Source organism: Arachis hypogaea, chromosome 9 (genome assembly GCF_003086295.3).
Source record: "Arachis hypogaea cultivar Tifrunner chromosome 9, arahy.Tifrunner.gnm2.J5K5, whole genome shotgun sequence".
Lineage (NCBI taxonomy): Eukaryota > Viridiplantae > Streptophyta > Magnoliopsida > Fabales > Fabaceae > Arachis > Arachis hypogaea.
This window is the reverse complement of record NC_092044.1, coordinates 856,942-875,936: the sequence shown is the minus strand read 5'-3', so window position 1 is coordinate 875,936 and position 18,995 is coordinate 856,942. Positions and strand designations below refer to the sequence as shown.

Sequence of the window (18,995 nt, the reverse complement as noted above, 5' to 3'; positions counted from 1 at the left end):
GTAAAATCAAAATAATTGTCATGTAATAAAGCCTAAATGGTAACTATAATTTTTTATGATAATATTTTGGTTTTTTAACATATATAAGGCGAGAGCTTACTATTCGACTAATTAAAATTTTTTTTTTAGTTATTTATGGTATTCCAATTTAACAAATCAAAAACTAATTCGTTGTGAATTTGAGTTTTATTTAAAGATTTGTAACTGACCAATAAGTTGCTACATACACAAAGCATGATTCGAATCGCGACATTTGTCTAAGCGAGTGAGTTTTTATCCAAGTTTTTTATTTAAATCTAATGTTTTAGGACTTGAGTTTTTTTTCATTTTGGACTTGGATTCATTTAAGATTTTTTGGTCCAAGAGTAGGCCCATTTATAGAAAAGCCCAAGAGAGAGAAAAAAAAAGGGGAGAGGGGGTGGGGAGGAGGTTAATTCTTCTGAGTTGAGGAATTTGCATGTGGAGCATGTTTTCCTTTCCAGATTTTTTAGCTTTCAATGACCAATAATCAAATAAGATTTTAAATGTATATTTTCTCCATGTATATGTGCCATTGTGCCCTGTAAATGAAAATGTAGATTATCTTTGCTTTTTTTTCTTAATTTGGTCTCATTTTAAAATTTTAACAAAGTTGAATTTCTAGATAATAAATATACTTTGCATTTGAGGAAGAACAGATCCATCTTTAAAATCCAGTATTTCACTACCACTTAGGACAATGCAGACCCAAAATAAGAAACTAAAAATAAAAGCAAAATCAATATGGTGTCCAAAAATATTTAATGCATATATAATAAAAAAAAACATATTAAATTCATTAGGTAGCTGCACCCAACATTGGATTGTGTTGCACAATCTCAAAACTGTTGGATTATTTCAAAGCCCCTCCAAAAAAATGAGGACTAGTTAACATAGTAAAGGAAAAAGGACAACAAAGATGAACACTACCAATCTTTTCCTAAGATTCTACTAATGACTAATAATATTTCCTAGTAGAAATTGCCATATTTACTCAAACAGTGTAATTTTGATTCATTGTCTCAATGTCAAGTCCCTTGAGCCTTACAACAGACTCAACATGCCCCTTCAATGTGTGAAGCTCCCTTAATCTACAAAACAATAACATGGTTCAGCTTTAAACAAGACTTGTAACAAAAGCAAGCATTTCATAATACAAAAATGTTATTCATACCAAATTTTGTATATTTAGACCTTCAAAAAAGTATAAATAACATTATCTAGATAAGAAAAAAGACAGTCGAGTGCACAAGCATCCGAATCCAGAAAAAGAACACCCAAAAAATGTTTATACCTTGCAATTTCGGCACGTTTTTTAGCTTGTTCTGCGATTTCAGTCAATTCCCTATAATCATTTCCTGTGTTCAATATATCTGCGGCTTCAGGTGGATTTAGGTTATGTCTGGTGCGTTCTTCACGAGCCCATTGCGCTTCGCGCTCTTCCTTTCCATAACCTTTCTTTGATGAGAAAGCAACCTACACCATACACCAACAAAAAAAAAAGGTTAGCATGTATAAAATTAGATATATGCAAATTCAGAATTCATATAACACTTCAAATGTTACCCTATTTTCAGTAATATTGTTCCATGCCTTGCCACTTAAGGAATAACGGATGATGAATTTAAGAATATCCAATGGGATATAAATAATGAGACTGTAGAGCCAAATGACACCAGCCCAACCCCATCCAATTCCTTTGATTTTTGCAAAGCCAAGGTTTGCATACACAGCCAACAATGTTGCAACCTAACATGAAAAAATATGATTAATTTGAAACTCCTTTGAAGGAGAAAATATTAGCAAAACAAAATAGTTTTTTTTTTTGTTACAACTTACCAATTGTGCTATGATAAATGCTGTGAGAAGCAACAAGCCAGGCCTTTCAACATAAGACCAGTTCCTTGATCTGGTAACAAAGATGAGAGCCTGACTTATAATACTCACTTGAAGATAAACAGCTGATGTGAGCTCTGTTTCGCTACCTCGGATCGATTTTACGCCGAAATGGTTCTGGAGATGTTGCTTTTTCAATCAGTTTCTTGTGTTGCAAGTAAACTAAAAAAAATTATCAGTCACCTAACATTTCTCTTAAATAATTCTTTTCTTACCGAGACGAAATCGGTTGCATAGATAGCCCAAAAGAAGAAGACTGTGGTGACGGCGAGGTAGGTTCCAAGAACAATTCCGGTTGTGAAAATCTCATTTAGCTTCCATGAATCTGGAGTAGGAGATGGTTTCACCCTATCCTTGGAAATGGTCATGATAGTTCCATCATTGAGTATGGCAATGACCAAAACCATGAAGGGTGAGAAATCAAACTTCCAAATAAGAGCAAGAAGCATGAATCCCAAGACAATCCGAATTGTTATGGAAACAGCATAAATTGTGTAGTTCTTCATCCTCTGGAAAATAGACCGGCTTGTCAAGACTGCGCTTACAATCACGCTTAAACCAGGCTCTGTCAAGACTATGTCCGACGCGCTTTGCGCCGCGTCGGTCGCATCCGCCACTGCAATTCCAATGTCTGCCTTCTTAAGTGCTGGTGCATCGTTGACACCATCTCCGGTCATTCCACATATGTGCTTCCTTTCTTGAAGTCTCCTTACAATTTCATATTTATGCTCTACAACCAACATTAGTAATTAACTATATAATTAACTTGCACTCTAAGTAATGTTTGTTAAGATTTAAAAAATAAATTGAAATTTGAAATTCTTTTTAATGCTTTTATGATGACTACTTAAATGGTTTGTCATATTTGACTAAACTGTTTAACATAATACGTATTAATATCTTAGCTGTCACCGTCATCTTACCTGGGAAAACACCGGCAAAGCCGTCAGCTTGCTCGATAAGATCATCAACCGGAATTCCACCTAAGGTACCATCCTGGTCATTGCCAAGGAGGGAGGAAGAAGGGTACATATTACTTCCCATGCCGAGGCGGCGAGCCGTCTCCTTGCCAATAGCTAGCTGATCACCTGTGATCATCTTGACATTGACTCCGAGTTGAAGAGCCGTGTGGATGGTATCCGCACTGTCATGCCTAGGCGGATCAAAGAGAGGCAGGAGGCCTACGAATTGCCATGGGCCTCCTGCACTCTCTTTGGTCTTCTCTGGCACTTCCTGAGAAAAGATAACCATTTAGAAAAACTAACTAATCTTTTTTTTTTATTTTGAATAAAAAAAAAGTGTAAATTTCAGAACTTACTTGTCTAGCAATAGCAAGTGAACGGAGGCCTCTGTCAGCAAAACCATCAATGATGGAATGAGCTTTGTTCTTCACATCTCCCCTCAGATTACAAAGAGATATAATCTGAAACCAAAATGCAATGTCAGCTATACAGTATAAATTATAATTATACATTATTGAAACTAATAATATAAATAAAAATTTAAAATTACCTGCTCCGGCGAACCTTTGCTTACTCGGTGCCAGTTACCGTCGGCATCGATGTATGTTATGGCCGTGCGCTTGTCCACTGGATTGAAGGGCAAGAAATGAACCTCTGTAATGCCATCTCTTGCCTATAAGGAGCAACAGAAAGTTGCAAACATAGTTGTAAGCTTGGAATGTTTGTGTATAAAGTTTCATATATGGTTATAGACAATAAACATAGATGTTGAGACGATAGTTGAGAACTGTTGGATGAAAATTTAGTCAAATCAGTCAAACTATCTAACGGCTCTCAGCTATCAACTTCATGTGAGGTCGACTGCATCTGAGTTTCTATCATTTTTAATTTAGAAAGAAATATTTTGGTATATCAAGACTTAATTACAAAATTTAGAATATTATAAATTTAGTAAAACTATAGAGACTGCCAAAAGAACTTAATAGAAGGAAGCTATGTAACGAACCTCTTTTGGATCACCTAACATTCCAACAATGCAAGCATCGATAGCATCTTGGTTCTCTACCCTTGATGCTCTAGCTCCAAGCAAAAGTACAGTGTCTTTGTCCACATCTTTTGCAAAAGTCTGTAATACAAAGAAGATGAATGATATGTCGATACAGAATACGAGTGAGTACGAAGAAGATTATAATGAAATAAGACGAACCTCGATCAAATTTTTGTCGACAGTGAGCTTGTTGAGTGTTAAGGTGCCAGTCTTGTCACTGCATAGAACATCCATTCCAGCCATTTCTTCAATGGCTGTCATCCTCTTAGTGATGGCACCTTGTTCAGACAACCTATGGGAACCAATAGCCATTGTAACTGACAAGACTGTTGGCATGGCAATGGGAATGCCACCGATGAGAAGCACCAAGAGATTGTCAATTCCACTCCTGTACGGTCTATGTTGAATTGGATACATAACAATAATCTCTACTAGCATTCCCAATGCAATTGAACAAATGCAGAAGTTTCCGATCGCTGTCAACACCTAAACAAGTCATGTCAAATATCTTTAGCAAAGAAAAAAAAAACGCGTAGAGCGCAATAAAATTGATCTTTAGAGGCGCCTACGGCGCAATAAAAAAATAGGGTGCGTGGAGCACAATAAGAATGCAGATGGAACTGCTAAAACAAATGCAGATTGAACTGCTGAAATAGAATGCAGACGAAACTCTCGAAAGAAGATGCAAGAATAAATCGACTGTAAAAAAACCAAGTGAAGATTAATGTCTAAAATTGACCTAAGATTTTGATAGAATAGTACCTTTTGGAAGTGGCCAACTTGGTTAGTGCTGTCTACCAAATGAGCAGCCTTACCAAAGAAGGTGTGGACTCCAGTGGCAATGACAATGGCTTCAATCTCTCCCTGTTTTACTGTGGACCCGGAGTAGACTTCAGCACCTGGATTCTTTGTTACAGGCAATGATTCACCAGTCAGTGCTGATTGATCAATCTTCAATGGGTCCCCTTCTAAGAGACGAGCATCTGCTGGAATTATGTCTCCTAATTTTATGCTTATGATGTCTCCAGGGACTAATATAGCAGCTTCCTCCTCATTCCATTTTCCATCTCTTAAAACCTTACAATCAAATTCACACCATCTCAAAACTGTTAGAATAAAAAATAATAACTATATGTCTGGTATTAGAATAATGTTATTAGAAGCACCTTAGAGGGTCAGCAGAATTTATTATTTTTAGCCATTCATTAGTTGAGTTAAAAATAATAAATTCTACTAGTCATCTAACGTTCTCGTGTTATTATAGACATATAAAATGCTAAATCGTACTTTATTGTTAATGTGACATAAATATGAATTTTTACTTTTAGGTAGCGATTTGGTTGAGAGACAGAAGCTAAAAATCTTTAGTGTAAAGTAGAAGACAGAAATTGAAACAAGAATGAAGATCTAATGTATTTTGTACAAATGGTAAAATTGGAATTAATTAATTAAAATGAAGATATTTTAAGTATAAAATGTTATTAAAGTTTCAGTCTCCATCTCTAAAAATTTCGGTTCCAGTTTCTGAACTAACAAACAGTCTCTCGATCTCTATCTCGGTATCTCAAAACAAACGCTACCTTATATTCATGCATAATAACAAGAACAAGATATTGGATTTTGTAGAAGTTTACATTATACCTTGGCTTTTGGAGCAAGACCTGCCATTAGTGCTGCAGCAGCATTACCTGCATTATTTTCTTCTATGAAGCTAATGGTGGAGTTGATAAGAAGCAGAACTATTATTCCAACAAAATCTGGCCAATCTGGTGGTTTCCCCTGTTAAGGAATGATTTAAAAAATAATAATTAATTAGTAAAAAAGAACAAAAGTTAAGTAACTAGTGAAATATTAGGTATTTTAAGGGGCTATATTGTAATTACCCCTCCATTGGCCACTGCAATTGCCATTACTGCAGCAGCTTCCATAACCCATGACAAAGGATTCCACATAAACCCCAAGAATTTCAGCAATTTGCTTTCCTATATTTGAAAGTTTGATCAATGTAAGATAATGTCTAATTCATTAAAAGATTAAATTTTATAAAACATTGTTATGTAGTAAACCAAATATGAACAGACTAAGATTTAAGATTTTAATTTCTTTGCCTTCTTTTCTTCCAACTTGTTGGGACCGAAAAGTTCCAATCGATTCTTGGCATCATCACTTGTCAATCCTTCCTTTGTGCATTTCAATTTTTCAAACACTTCTTCCAATGGTAGTTGTGCCTAGAACACAAGCAAGTAGATATTATCACAATTAAATTGGCAAAAGTTTCATACTTAAAATATAAAAATCTAAAGCTTTATAACATAGTTGAGATGTGAATGTTTTTAGCAACTGTACATGATTAAAAAAATGCCAAAAATTTCATATTGATTTAATGACATAGAATGTTAACATATATAAAAAATAAATAAATAAATCCAATGATTCAAAGCATTATACATAAGGATTAACGAGGAATCATAATTTTTCACCAAACAGGAACATAATTCATAGGCAGAAATAAATACATTGAAACAAAAAAAAATATGAGAAATAAGATATAATGAATACTAACAAGATCTACGTTCTCCGATTTGATTTCTTCAAGACTTTCCATGGCTAAAATCCTCCAATTGCACCTTCAGTGATGATCCTGTATTGTATTGTTATAGCATCAATGTATAGCCAAGAATTAAAAGAGAAAATAAATCACAAAGTGCATTCATTATTTTACCTCACAAAGTGTGATTTTGATTCACACAGTGTTTGTAGTACACTGAAGTAACTTAAGACTTTGCAACTTAACACTTTATTTTGTAACAGAAAACGCAGATTTTGTAGGGGGATGGATTATTATTCCAAGTTTAATTTTTCCTTCTAATTGAAATATTGGACCTGGTCCTTTGCCAAGCCTATAAAGGTTTTTTCAATTTTTTTCAATTTGATATTTATAAAGTAAATTGTTAATTTAATTAATCTTTCTTATCTTTTCATATTCAAATTAAATTCGTTATAGATCACATTCTAGATAATAATAATAATAATAATATAAGATATTCCATGAGATTAAGTTTGTTATTTTTATCTTTTTCATCTGCTTAACGTGCTTAATTAATTTTTTTTATTTTTTTCTTAACTATTGCAAATAGAAATTTTTTTTTCCTTTTGTGTATGTGTAACCAAAATTTTGGCGACATTTTAAGTATGTTAATTTCTTTTGGTAATGTATTTTGAAAAGTTCATTCTTTAAATAAGTGAGAAATTATGACGCTAAATACAATTAATTAATTACCATTATTATAATTATAATTATATAGTTTGTGCTTTTTATAGATAAATTTTATATATGTATGTATTTATAGATAGTTAAATAATAAATAACTATAATAGGTTTTTTAGTTCAAATAAACATGATTGATTTACTTTATTTTTATAATTTTACATAGTTTCATTGTCACTCTTTTTTCTACTAATTTTTCATACAATTATACAATACAATGTTGAATGGTATTATCAAATAAAAAATGGAAATATTAGTAATTAAGCTCTTTAATTTGTAACAGATCTATAGGAGGTTAGTTCCTATAAGAGAGGATCAAGTCAATATTCGATTGCAATCTGAAGCTACAGTTTTCAAGTGTCTCCTTAATTAATATTTGATTTGAGAATTTTTAATTTATCCAATTAGAATAAAAAAACTATATAAGCATATTATCTTTTATCTTTATAAAATTAGAAGATACCCTTTTTGAATCTTTTCTCTTTGTACCTATTATCTTTTATTTCTTCTATAGTTATGAATGTTAGTTAAACCTTTCAAGTTGATTTAAATATAAACAGTTAAATAATAAACTATTTTATAAATGGCTTGATTTTTTTGTTATATGAATGAACATAAATAACAAGTTTGAGTGCGAATATAAGGTGGTATTTCAATCCAATTCAACTTCAATTTTGTTATTGAAAAATTACATTTTATGTTTTCAAAAATAAAAAAATATATAAAAACCATTAAAAGAATAATCATTACTCTTAATTCTAGTATTCATAAAATTTAATTTTCATAAAATAATTCTATTTTTTTAATTTAACTACCAAGTCGATCATTGTATATTTGTGATGCATACTTTTAATTTTAATGTTTATTTTTAATTTCAACCTATATCTGAATAACTGATTTAATGATTTTTTATTTCAAATATATTCGAATAACTAATTTATTGATTAATTTTCTGTGACATTTGAAGAGGTAACAAAGCGTGAACCATCTTTTAGGTCTCCACAGTTTACACCCAATTTTCATTCTTTTATCTTCACAATCTATTTAACTTTTCTATCTATATCCAAATAGATGCCAATTAATTAGACTTTAAACATTTATGAGATATAACATAAGCTAACAAGATCTACGTTTTCGGATTTGATTTGTTCAATACTTTCCATGGCTAAAATCTTCCAACCTCCAATACCATCGATGTACAGCCAAAATTAAGAGAGAAAATAAAGGAAAGAAGAGGAACAAGTCAAATTCATTTAAGTTGATAATAGGATAAGATAAGATAATAAAAACAATACATAAATGATAGTAGAGATATAAAATTTAGTGTTTTTGTATCCTGTTTAAAAATAAAGTAGAATAAATTATAATTTTTTAATTTAAAAAATTTGAAAAAAAATATAATAATAAAAAATATAATTATAAAAAATTAACAAGAATAATAAAAAAATAAAAAATAAATTATATTACTTGTTAATATTTTTATCTTTTTTGTTCGAATGAATACAAAATATAATATTTCAGTATCATTAGACAATATTTCTGTTCATTTTCCCATCTCAATCAGCAAAGCAGCCTTATTGACTCAACACTAGAGATATATCTCAAAATCACAATTTGATTCGACTAAATTTATCGAATTCAATTTAATATCTATATTTTTTATTCTCAGATATATCGCAAAATATAAAATATAATAAATATATTTATTTTTAAAATATTATTAAACCAACCTTTGTTAAATAACAAAAATAAAATAATACAACTGTTTCATTTGATTTTTGCAACTTTTTAAATTGAAATTTCTTAATTCTGTCGGACTTTTCCTTTTTATTTTCTCTTTTTTCTCAGATTCTTGTTTTCCAAAGTGGACACTTCAGGTCCTTGTTTTTAAGTTGGTCTGCAAATCTTCACGTTTTGTTTAGTGCTCCAGATAAAGCCATATGCCATTTATAAAATTTCGACATACATATTATTTATTTATTATTTGGTATAAATATGTGCATTCGAACAATATTTGGCTCCAATCTATAGCGGTAGGTTTTAAGAAGAAACTCTTGTAAGTCATTAAATTTTATTATTTTTGTCCATTTTATTATTTTTGCCTATCATTTGACCCATATAAATATTAAATCATCTTTAACAAATAAATTTTAATTTATATACAAATTCTAGTAAATATAGGTGTAAACTATATTTTTTTTGTATGCAAAATCTTATAAATATGGGTGTGAATTATTGTTAGCCAAAAATAATAATATTTATTCCAAGTGTTGTATTAATTAACATTTGATTGGGAAATTTTAGATTTAACATAAAAACACTATATTATAGCCTCTTTTTGTCTTTATAAAATTACAAGATATCCATCTTTGAATCTTTTCTATTTGTACCTATTATCTTGTCTTTCTTCAATAATAAACTCTCTTATAAATGGCTTGACTTTTTGTTATGTGAATATAAAGTGATATTTCGATCCAATACAATTTCAATTCTAGTGATAAAATTTTTCAAATATTGAAAAATTACATTTTATATTTTCAAAAGTATAAAAGGGAATATTTGAATTTTAGTTATTTAAATTTAAAAAACAATTTTTAGTCTATTATGCCTAGAATGCTCGTTGGCATTCAACCTTGTATTATTATCATATTAGAATTTATTCATTTTTATGAATCTCATTGAAAAATTGTGTAATGTTAGTGTCATAACATAATCAATTAATCATATATTTATTTCAGCCCACACCAAACAACATTTGGAGCTTGATTGCCAAATCTCTACCTCAGCAGTTTGCATTCAAAGTATATGCTAAACTAGAGTCACCCATCAAATACTCTAAGGATGCCACTGCCATAAGATTTAGTGATTAATTTTCGGGACATTTTTAGAGGAAACGAAGCATGAAACACATTTAGGTCTCCACTAAGTCTACAACCAATTTTCATTCTTTTCTCTTCACAATCTATTTATCTTTCTATCTGTATCCAAATAGGTTCAAATACACGCTGATTAGACTCTAAAAATTTTCGTGATTTTGCAGCTATTAACTATAAAATTTATCTTTATAAAAAAAACCTACAAATTTTATCATCCTCATGACCTCATTATCATAACAAATCCAATGCCATATCAAACCAAAACCTAAACCCCTAGAATTCAAAATTAATATAAACAAAATTTTCAGTAAATTAAATACCTCCAGCTAATTAGATTCAACAACCACGGCTATCTAATAGAATCTAGAACTTGATAAAACGCAGTGTTTAATTAACATAATCTCGAAATGAACCTTTAGAAATCCAAACAGATCCGGATATAAAAAAGCATCAAAATTAAAACTTCAAAAAAGAAAAGATAAAACGACACCGTTTCAGCGAATCCCTCAGAACCTAAGCTTGGTGAAGAACCAACGGTTTTTACCGGTTTTGAACCTCTCCTCGAGCCTCTTCTTGGTTTCTTTAAGCGCCGCAACCTTCTTGTCCTTCGACTGAAGCGACTCGGCAGTAACGGCGTCCTTCAAATCCACGTCGAGAGTGTAGCGCGTGGGCATCACGTGCTGGTAGTTAACCATCTTAACGAACGCCTTCACGCGCGACTTCTTCGCCGTCTTCTTGGCGGAGTCTCTCTTCACAACCTTCGAAGGATACTTCTTGATCCCGGCGACAAGGCAGTGGCCGTAGGGACGGTCGCGCGTGCCGTCGTCGAAGGCGCGTATGATGACGGCTTTCCGACCGGCGTAACGGCCTTGCAAAACAATAACCGCTTTGTTGGGTTTCAAGAACTTCACCATCTTCTCCTTCTTCCTCCTCCTCCGCTAGATTTGTTTCTAGGGTTTGTGGTTATGGAGGCAAGTAATGAATATATATACATTAGGAATTAAAACCCTAGATGAAGGTATTTGTAGAGGAATTGGGCCTTTGAGGAATGACTAGGCCCAATTTGATGCTTTCGGCCTATTCTGAAAAAAATTTATGGGCTTCTGTTTTGTTGCAACGATTTAGTAGCCCAGTAGTGGACCAAAAACAAATGTGGCCTAGCATTATAAAACTAAAAAAGAAATTAAAATAGGAAGGTCTGGACTAAGCACTACGATAAAATAAAGAAGTGAAAACTCATGTGCAGTCGACTTCACGTGAAGTTGATAGCTGAGATTCGTTAGATGAAAATTTAGTCAAATTATCTAACGACTCTCAGCTATCAACTGCACCTGAGTTTCCACCAAATAAAGATTTAGTTAGTTTGTTTACTATGTAGATAGCATACACGCACATGAATATAATCTGTTCAACCACATTTGCATCTTCAAATTTTGTTTTCTAAAATATTTTTACAAAAAAAAATGATGATTTTATTTGAAAATTATATACAGTGTATTGCGTTCTTTTTTTCACAAATTTAAACACGACTAAACTGTTTCTCCTTTTATTCTTGCTGGTTAAGTCTTTGGAAGTTTAGTTTGGATCTCTTAACTTGTTTAAAATAAGTAGAAGAATTTGGTAACTAGGCTAATATGCTTCAAATATTGATCATTCTTCCAAGTGAAATGATATTATTGCTATTTGTATATTTATGTACCATTGATAGCGGATTATCTCATATGAAAAATTTACATGAACTTTTGATGCGTTTGTTTTTATTAATTTTACCATTGTTAGTGTTTTGAGTAAATACTTGAACTTAAAGTAATATAGTCTAAATATGAGGTATAAACTCTTTTGAACGAAGGTTCTAATTAGTTTACCTAAGAGACAAAGTTGTCTGACGTCCTCAAAAAAATGAGTGGAGATACTTGCAAAAGATTCTGAAATTAAGTTACCAAGAATTTTAAATAAATATAAGTGAATTGAGATTAAGAAATACTTAAATTCGACGAAATATTTATAAAGATAAGTGATTACTAATTTATGAGTCTTATCATTTGTAGTAGTCGACAATTACTTCTCCAATATCTAGAGAATTATTCCACTTTATTTAAAATAGTGAATGAACTATGGATCTAACAAGGTCTTTCTTATTGTGCAAGTTGGGTTGGATATGGGTCGAATCACCCGTGTCCGAGTGAAATGACCCATAGACAGCAGAGACGATTTGTATAAATCTGTTAGACCTTTTTAAATCCCTTATAAAAGAATTGAGTGCTTATTTAGGCCATAACTTTTATTTTTGGGCAACAGTACAGTTAGATATTTTTAGTTGTCTCATGATTAGCTCGATATCTTCATCATCAATTATTAAAATGAACATATGCAAGGCAAAATGATGAATTCTAAAACATTTGTGAGAGGCAAGGCAATGCTACACACAAGTAATTCAATTTAATAAAAGATTTCGATCAAGACATATGTTCTACTCAGCTACTTTAAGAACTTGAGATACATAGATATCAACATTTGGTCCCGTTTTGATTTATGTGAATTAAAGAGGTTGTGACAGCAACACCCTTGTGATTCAATGTACCTGATATATCAAAGGTCAATTTTTCAAAATTCAGCAGATACTTCTCTTGTTCTTTTCAATTTTAGTTGGTTGACCCCCACTAATAATTTATTGCAAGTCCACATCAAAATGAAACAATACACTATGAATATAGTGTGAAAAAAGAAGAGGCCAAAATCTGAAACTTAATTAGGTATGCAATAGAATCACCAAAGAGAACTGAAAAGGAAGTATCCATAACATCCCATGTGTGTTATTTATGCATAGAAAACAAAGGTTGCAAATACTTTGAATATTTGAGGCTGAAAATATAATGTTTTGTCCTCTTTTGATAGATACCTTTGGCTACTTCAAATTTCATTTTAATTAGAATTTGGCCATCATATAATAAATTTAAAACCTTAGTATGAGAATTGGCCATGAGGAGTAACATATGATGAGAAGCCAAATAATAATAATATTTTCTATATATTGCAATCAAGTGATAATATTAGATGAGTTAATACTCAATTTGACTCTTAAAATTTAATGTCGGATGTAAATTGATTCTTAAAATTACAATTGACTCAAATTGGATCTCGAAATTTACAATAGTAACTCACATTAGCCCTTGAGCTGATTTTCATGAACGACGTGTTGATTTGGGACACTAATTTGTTGCGATTATTGGATTCTTCGTCCAGATTCCATGTGATACAAGACTATTATTAGAACTCCAGAAACTTGATTGTTGCTTCCATAGCCACAAAATTTTTAAATTGAACTTGTTATTGACCTTTTCGGGAGAATGTTGGGGAGCCAATCAAACTTCTAAAAAGTCTAGTAAGGAGTCTAAATCTTAATAAGTTAACGTGTAAAATCAATACGCTGTTTACAGAAATTAATTCAGGGGCTGACATGAGTTATTATTGTAAATTTTGGAGTCCAATTTAAACCAACTGTAATTTTAGAAATCAATTTGAGTCCGACCTAAAATTTCAGCTGGAGTCAAATTGAGTATTAACCCGATAATAGACCCCGAAAGAATGCAATTCATCAATAAACCATGTGAATTTTATAGGAGTTCCATATTTGGATAACATGGATTCATGGAATCCCATGTGAAGAAATGGATAGTTAGAAAGAGAAACATGAATACCATATGCATGCCATGTGTTCATTTCTATGCATGTCTCTCTCAGTAAGTGCTTGCATGAAATTCAGAGAATTTGATTCAAAATTCAAATCCGGGTCTTAACTGGATCAAGCTCATATGACCCCAAATAAATGAATCTTCTTCAATGTGTTCAACCAACATCAATGTCATTATATTTGTTTGCTTGGAACATTGCAAAAACTGTGTCTCAACAGTTTAATTTGTTCACGTAAAGGTACTGTTAATAGTTAATATCATTTTTTTCCTTTCAAGAGAAATTTTAAGTGCTAGTAAAACGTTACGGGTAACCAATTTGAGTTGATCGAATGGTCAATTCACTCTGTTCGTTTAAGTAAGTATTTGGAGTTTGAAACTCGTCTTGTTTATGTAGTAATTTATTGGCCAACGACAAACCTTTAAATAGAACTCAGAACCACAACGAATTAATTTTTAACTTGTTGAATTAGAAAATACCGTAAAAAATGTTATAAGTGTTTTATTTGTAATAACAATTAAAAAATATAACTTAAAATAAGAATTTGAGTTACTAGTAGTCTAGTAGATCATATTTTAAAAAGTTGTCTTCTTTTACTGGTTATGACCATATCCACGTCATACTATAACAAATCAGCACATCATCATTAGCATTCAATTTTGCTTAATTAGGGTATAAATTGTTAAACCCTTCATTAGCATCCAATTTTTTCTTAATTAAGACAGAAATATGACAACCTTTTTGGGCAATTCTTTCTAGAAAATAGAAATACAATTGAAGAATATTCACCTACTATGAGTGTATATGGGTTCTCATTGCCATGTCATTAATTAGGCTTCTCAAATTTGTTCTTTTAAATGGTGGTGGGGGACAAAATCAATTACCAAATAGCTAAATAATCATTAAGCATGAGGATACAATAGTGGAATTCATTGTGCACCCTATCTTTTCAATAATTTTCATTTTTATTTTTTTATTGTTAAAACTAAGAAAGTTAAATCAACATAGTAATAGAAAACGATGGAGCAGATTTTATGATTATAACAGCAGTTGTTTTCACCCCCTAAAATATATTTCTCATGCAAAAAAAAAAAAGCATTTTAATTTTTGAATATTATTCTGAGATCAAAATCTTGTCATGGTTCTTTAATTTGTTTTGACTAATTTTTAACCTTACAAGCAAAGCAACGTATTTTCTTCCATTATTAGCTAATATTCTTTGGTAGGTGCTTCATTCATATTCACATATAATTGGACAAGATGGGTAAAATAGAATCTTAGTACTTAATAATAGTAAACATTGAAATTTATTTTATGTTATCCTTAATATTATTGTTGTGTAAGCATTTGATTTGAGGAAATCATATAATATGACTGAAGTATGATTGCAATGCTAAAAAAGACATAAGGGTCCCTCAATGTTGGAAACAAACAAGGTGTTGATTGTAGGCATGCAGGACACTCCCCATGCACATAATTAAAGTTGCTAGCTGAACAACAATCACATTTCCAAAGTGAATAGAACAAAGTCACCAATATTTATTATTATTATTATTATTATTATTATTATTATTATTATTATTATTATTATTATTATTATTATTATTATTATTATTTATTTATTTAACTTGTATATAAGTTTAATTTTGGTGTTCGGTATAAAAAAAATTATATAGTTATTTAGTCATATTCGTACATTTAAATAATGTTAAATAATATATTTAAAAATTAATTATTCTTATTGATATGTGAATATGTGATTATTTATCTTTGTAAATTTTTTATAAGTACATAAAAAATTATATATATTATTCTTTAATATTTTTTTAGGGTAAATATATTTTTTGTCCATGAAGTTCGGTAAAAATTTTAAAAATAACCCTAAGTTTTATTTTGTTTCAATTTTGTCTCAAAAGTTTTTTATTTACATCAAATATACCATCGACTTCTAAATTTTCAAAAAATTTAATACCAATCTAATAATAATGCATAAAAATTATGCTTGATTTGCTTGTGTTAAAGGGTTGTTCTTATGAAATTCTTGTTGAATTGGTCTTAAATTTTTTGAAAAATTAGTCGTTAGGAGTATATTATTTGATGTAAATCAAAAAATTTTTAGACAAAATTAAAACAAAATAAAATTTAGAAATATTTTTAAAACTTTTGTCAAACTTCAGGAACAAAAAATATACTTTACCTTATTTTTTTATTAGAATTGTGAGAGACGTCCTTTGTGCTTGTTTGCATCATGAAGATTGCAAGTCTAACCAATTTTGTGACTAATATGACATAATTATATAAATATAAAGTAACAAAAAAAAAACCGCATGTGTCTTTTTTATTTTATATCTTAAAATACACTATTTTATACTTATTTCTAAATCTAAACACATTTTATTTTTGTTCTTGTTCTGTTTCTAAAACCTAGACAAGCTATGAAATTTAGACTTGGAAATCCAATTTGTGAAGAATAATGGTCTGCAAAAGAGTAAACAGTGTGATGCAATATTCAATCCTTTACTATATATTTTTGTTATATGTTAGAGATTATATATAACATGCTTAGTAGATATTGTAGAAAGATTGGTATCTATCTATCTACTAACTGAATTGATGAGTATCATGCATTATTCCAACTTTGTAAAACAATCAAAAGAATTTAAAAATACAATAATGACTTTCCAAAGATATGGTTCAAGAAAAAGAGATGATTCTCGTTGAATATATGAAGCTCATCACATACACATACACTTGAATATTGATCACGTTGTTACTACAATAATCCCAAGAACAAAGGACATTAAGATGACAAAGAAAATGTGTTCACACACTTTGGTGGTAAAATGTGTATAAAAAATAAGGACAATCTTACATGCCAGCTGATTTTGTCTATCAATAAAGTCTTACAATCACATATATAATTTAAGATAAAATTTATAGGCATTACAACTTATTTGATTAATAAGTGGATAATATTTTCACTTTTACTTTCAATAATATATATATATATAAATAAAGTGACAGTCTGATTTTGATACACTAATAATGTAAAATATTTTACATAATCGTGTAATGATACTATTTTTTTAAATGATTATTCATGTGGTTAATAAAAAATAGTTATTTTTACTAATAAAATTAAGAATTACATGATTAGATATATGTGTAAAATCACTTTATACTTGTTAGAATATAATTATGATCAATTAGCATTATTTAACATATCTGAATATTTATTATAGGATATTACGTTTTTATTATTACGATTCTCTTTTTTATATTGTATCGTTCGAGACAACTTGAGTAGACAACTTGAATACACTCAATAATACACAAATTCTTTCTCCAGTTTAGTCTCTTGTTTCTAACAATACTAACAAAATATTAAAATTAAATTTACATATATATTCCTGACAATTGCTTTCAATTTTAGGATTGAATTCTAAATTCTTAATTAAAATATAAAATATCATTTATTTTGGCTAATTTTATGTTATTTTCAATAAAGAAAAGCATGTGTGAAAAAAAATTTAAAAAAATAAAAGAAAAGAAAAGAAAAAGGGAGTAGCTACGTGGATTATGAATGGATATATGTCTTGTAGTTAGTGAGCAAAAATGAGAATGTGGGTCAAAAAAGATGTGCTTTTACAGAAAACAAAGGATCAAGGATAGAAGGATACTTCAAAAGAGAATATAGTGTGTGTTACCAACTAAGAAAAAGCAAAAAAATAAAAAGCAGTGTTAGAAAACAATGAGAATGAGGGAATGTTTTATATTATATTGTTAAAGAAAGTGTATAATGCTTTCATCAATATCCCTACAAATTAGAAATACTTGGTCATAATTGGCAGTATTTGTGTGCACGTTCCTTGGATCTAACACCAAAGGGATTGACTTTTGTTTTCCTCTTATGTTATTTAAACAACTCAAAATTAGAGTTTAATTTTAATACTCATATAATTATTTAATTATTTTTTTAAAAAATAATTATTCATATAATCAATACAAAAATAAGGGTAAAGTAAAATTTGGTAAAAATTAAAAAAATACCCCTAAATTTTATTTTGTTTCAATTTTGTTTCAAAAGTTTTCGATTTGCATCAAATATACTCTCGACGGCTAAATTTTCAAAAAACTTAAGATGAATCTAACAATAATGTATGAAAATTATGCTTGATTTGCTTGTGTTGAGAGGTTGTTCTTATGGAATTGTTGTTGAATCGGTTTTAAGTTTTTTGAAAAATTTGTTGTCAGGGGATATATTTGATGCAAATCGAACATTTTTTGGACAAAGTTAAAACAAGATAAAACTTAAGGGTATTTTTAAAACGTTTGTTAAACTTTAGAAACAAAAGGTATACTTTACCTAAAAAATAATTATTTTTATTAATATAATGATATATAATTTGATTCACGTATAAAATTATTTTACAAATTTAATTCTTAAAAAAGTATCCATATTAAATTGAGACTAAAATTTGAATAAAAGTAATAAAATATGACAATAAATATAATAATAAAAAAGTATTACAAACTTTAGTAAAAGTTATAAATTTTTTCAGCTAAAATTATAAATTATTTGTACGAATTTCGATATAAAAATATAAATTTCAATGGTTAATTATATTAATTAAATAAAAATTTTTGGTTTTTTTTTTTGAAAAATATTTGGACTATATATAAAGAAGAGTGTGAACAAAAATTGAAAGTGCTGCTTGATATATTTCAATGTACTCCCTTGTCATCACGCCTGCTACTGCCAAAGTTGGTGGCTTTATGACAACAATGTGCTAAACCATGTGTGAAATTATTTGCCTTTTTACCTTACCAGTGCAATACAATGGTTAAAGTTTCTCACATGAAATATCCACTTTCTATGCTTTTTCTATAATTTTCTTTGTACAAAAATTGTGTGAGATCAGATCAATTTGACTACAAAAAACATCATTAGCCCCATTTTCTTCTTTGTGTTCTTTGTTATTGTCTTTTCTAGATATATAATCCAAAAGTTTGTTTGTACAGTAATGTTAATAAACAAATAAAAGCTGGCTGGTGGGATCATTATATTAACATGTGGGTCCCACAAAATGGAAAAACTTCTTATTAGGATATTCATATATATTCTATTTATATAAGAGTTAGAAATTTAGAATTATAACTTAAATATTATAAATTTAGATTAAAAAAGGACACAAATCTCACAATATATAATAGCTAAATATTATTCGTCAATAAGG

The 18,995-nt window shown here is 29.6% G+C and overlaps 2 protein-coding genes across 2 annotated transcripts; both read right to left on the bottom strand.

The window, feature by feature from the left end:
* Positions 1-768: 768 nt before the first annotated feature.
* Positions 769-4,984, bottom strand: LOC112709760 (plasma membrane ATPase-like). Its single transcript, XM_072203783.1, has 11 exons — positions 4,687-4,984; positions 4,084-4,410; positions 3,883-4,002; positions 3,427-3,549; positions 3,229-3,337; positions 2,838-3,143; positions 2,130-2,644; positions 1,858-2,031; positions 1,585-1,767; positions 1,313-1,494; positions 769-1,109 (listed from the first exon to the last, which is right to left on the bottom strand). Exons 2-11 carry the CDS (start codon positions 4,360-4,362, stop codon positions 1,013-1,015), a joined length of 2,088 nt encoding a protein of 695 aa, XP_072059884.1. The 5' UTR covers positions 4,363-4,410; positions 4,687-4,984; the 3' UTR covers positions 769-1,012.
* Positions 4,985-10,438: 5,454 nt separating this feature from the next.
* Positions 10,439-11,059, bottom strand: LOC112709759 (large ribosomal subunit protein eL27). Its single transcript, XM_025761674.3, has one exon. It carries the CDS (start codon positions 10,980-10,982, stop codon positions 10,575-10,577), a length of 408 nt encoding a protein of 135 aa, XP_025617459.1. The 5' UTR covers positions 10,983-11,059; the 3' UTR covers positions 10,439-10,574.
* Between the last annotated feature and the right edge of the window lie 7,936 nt (positions 11,060-18,995).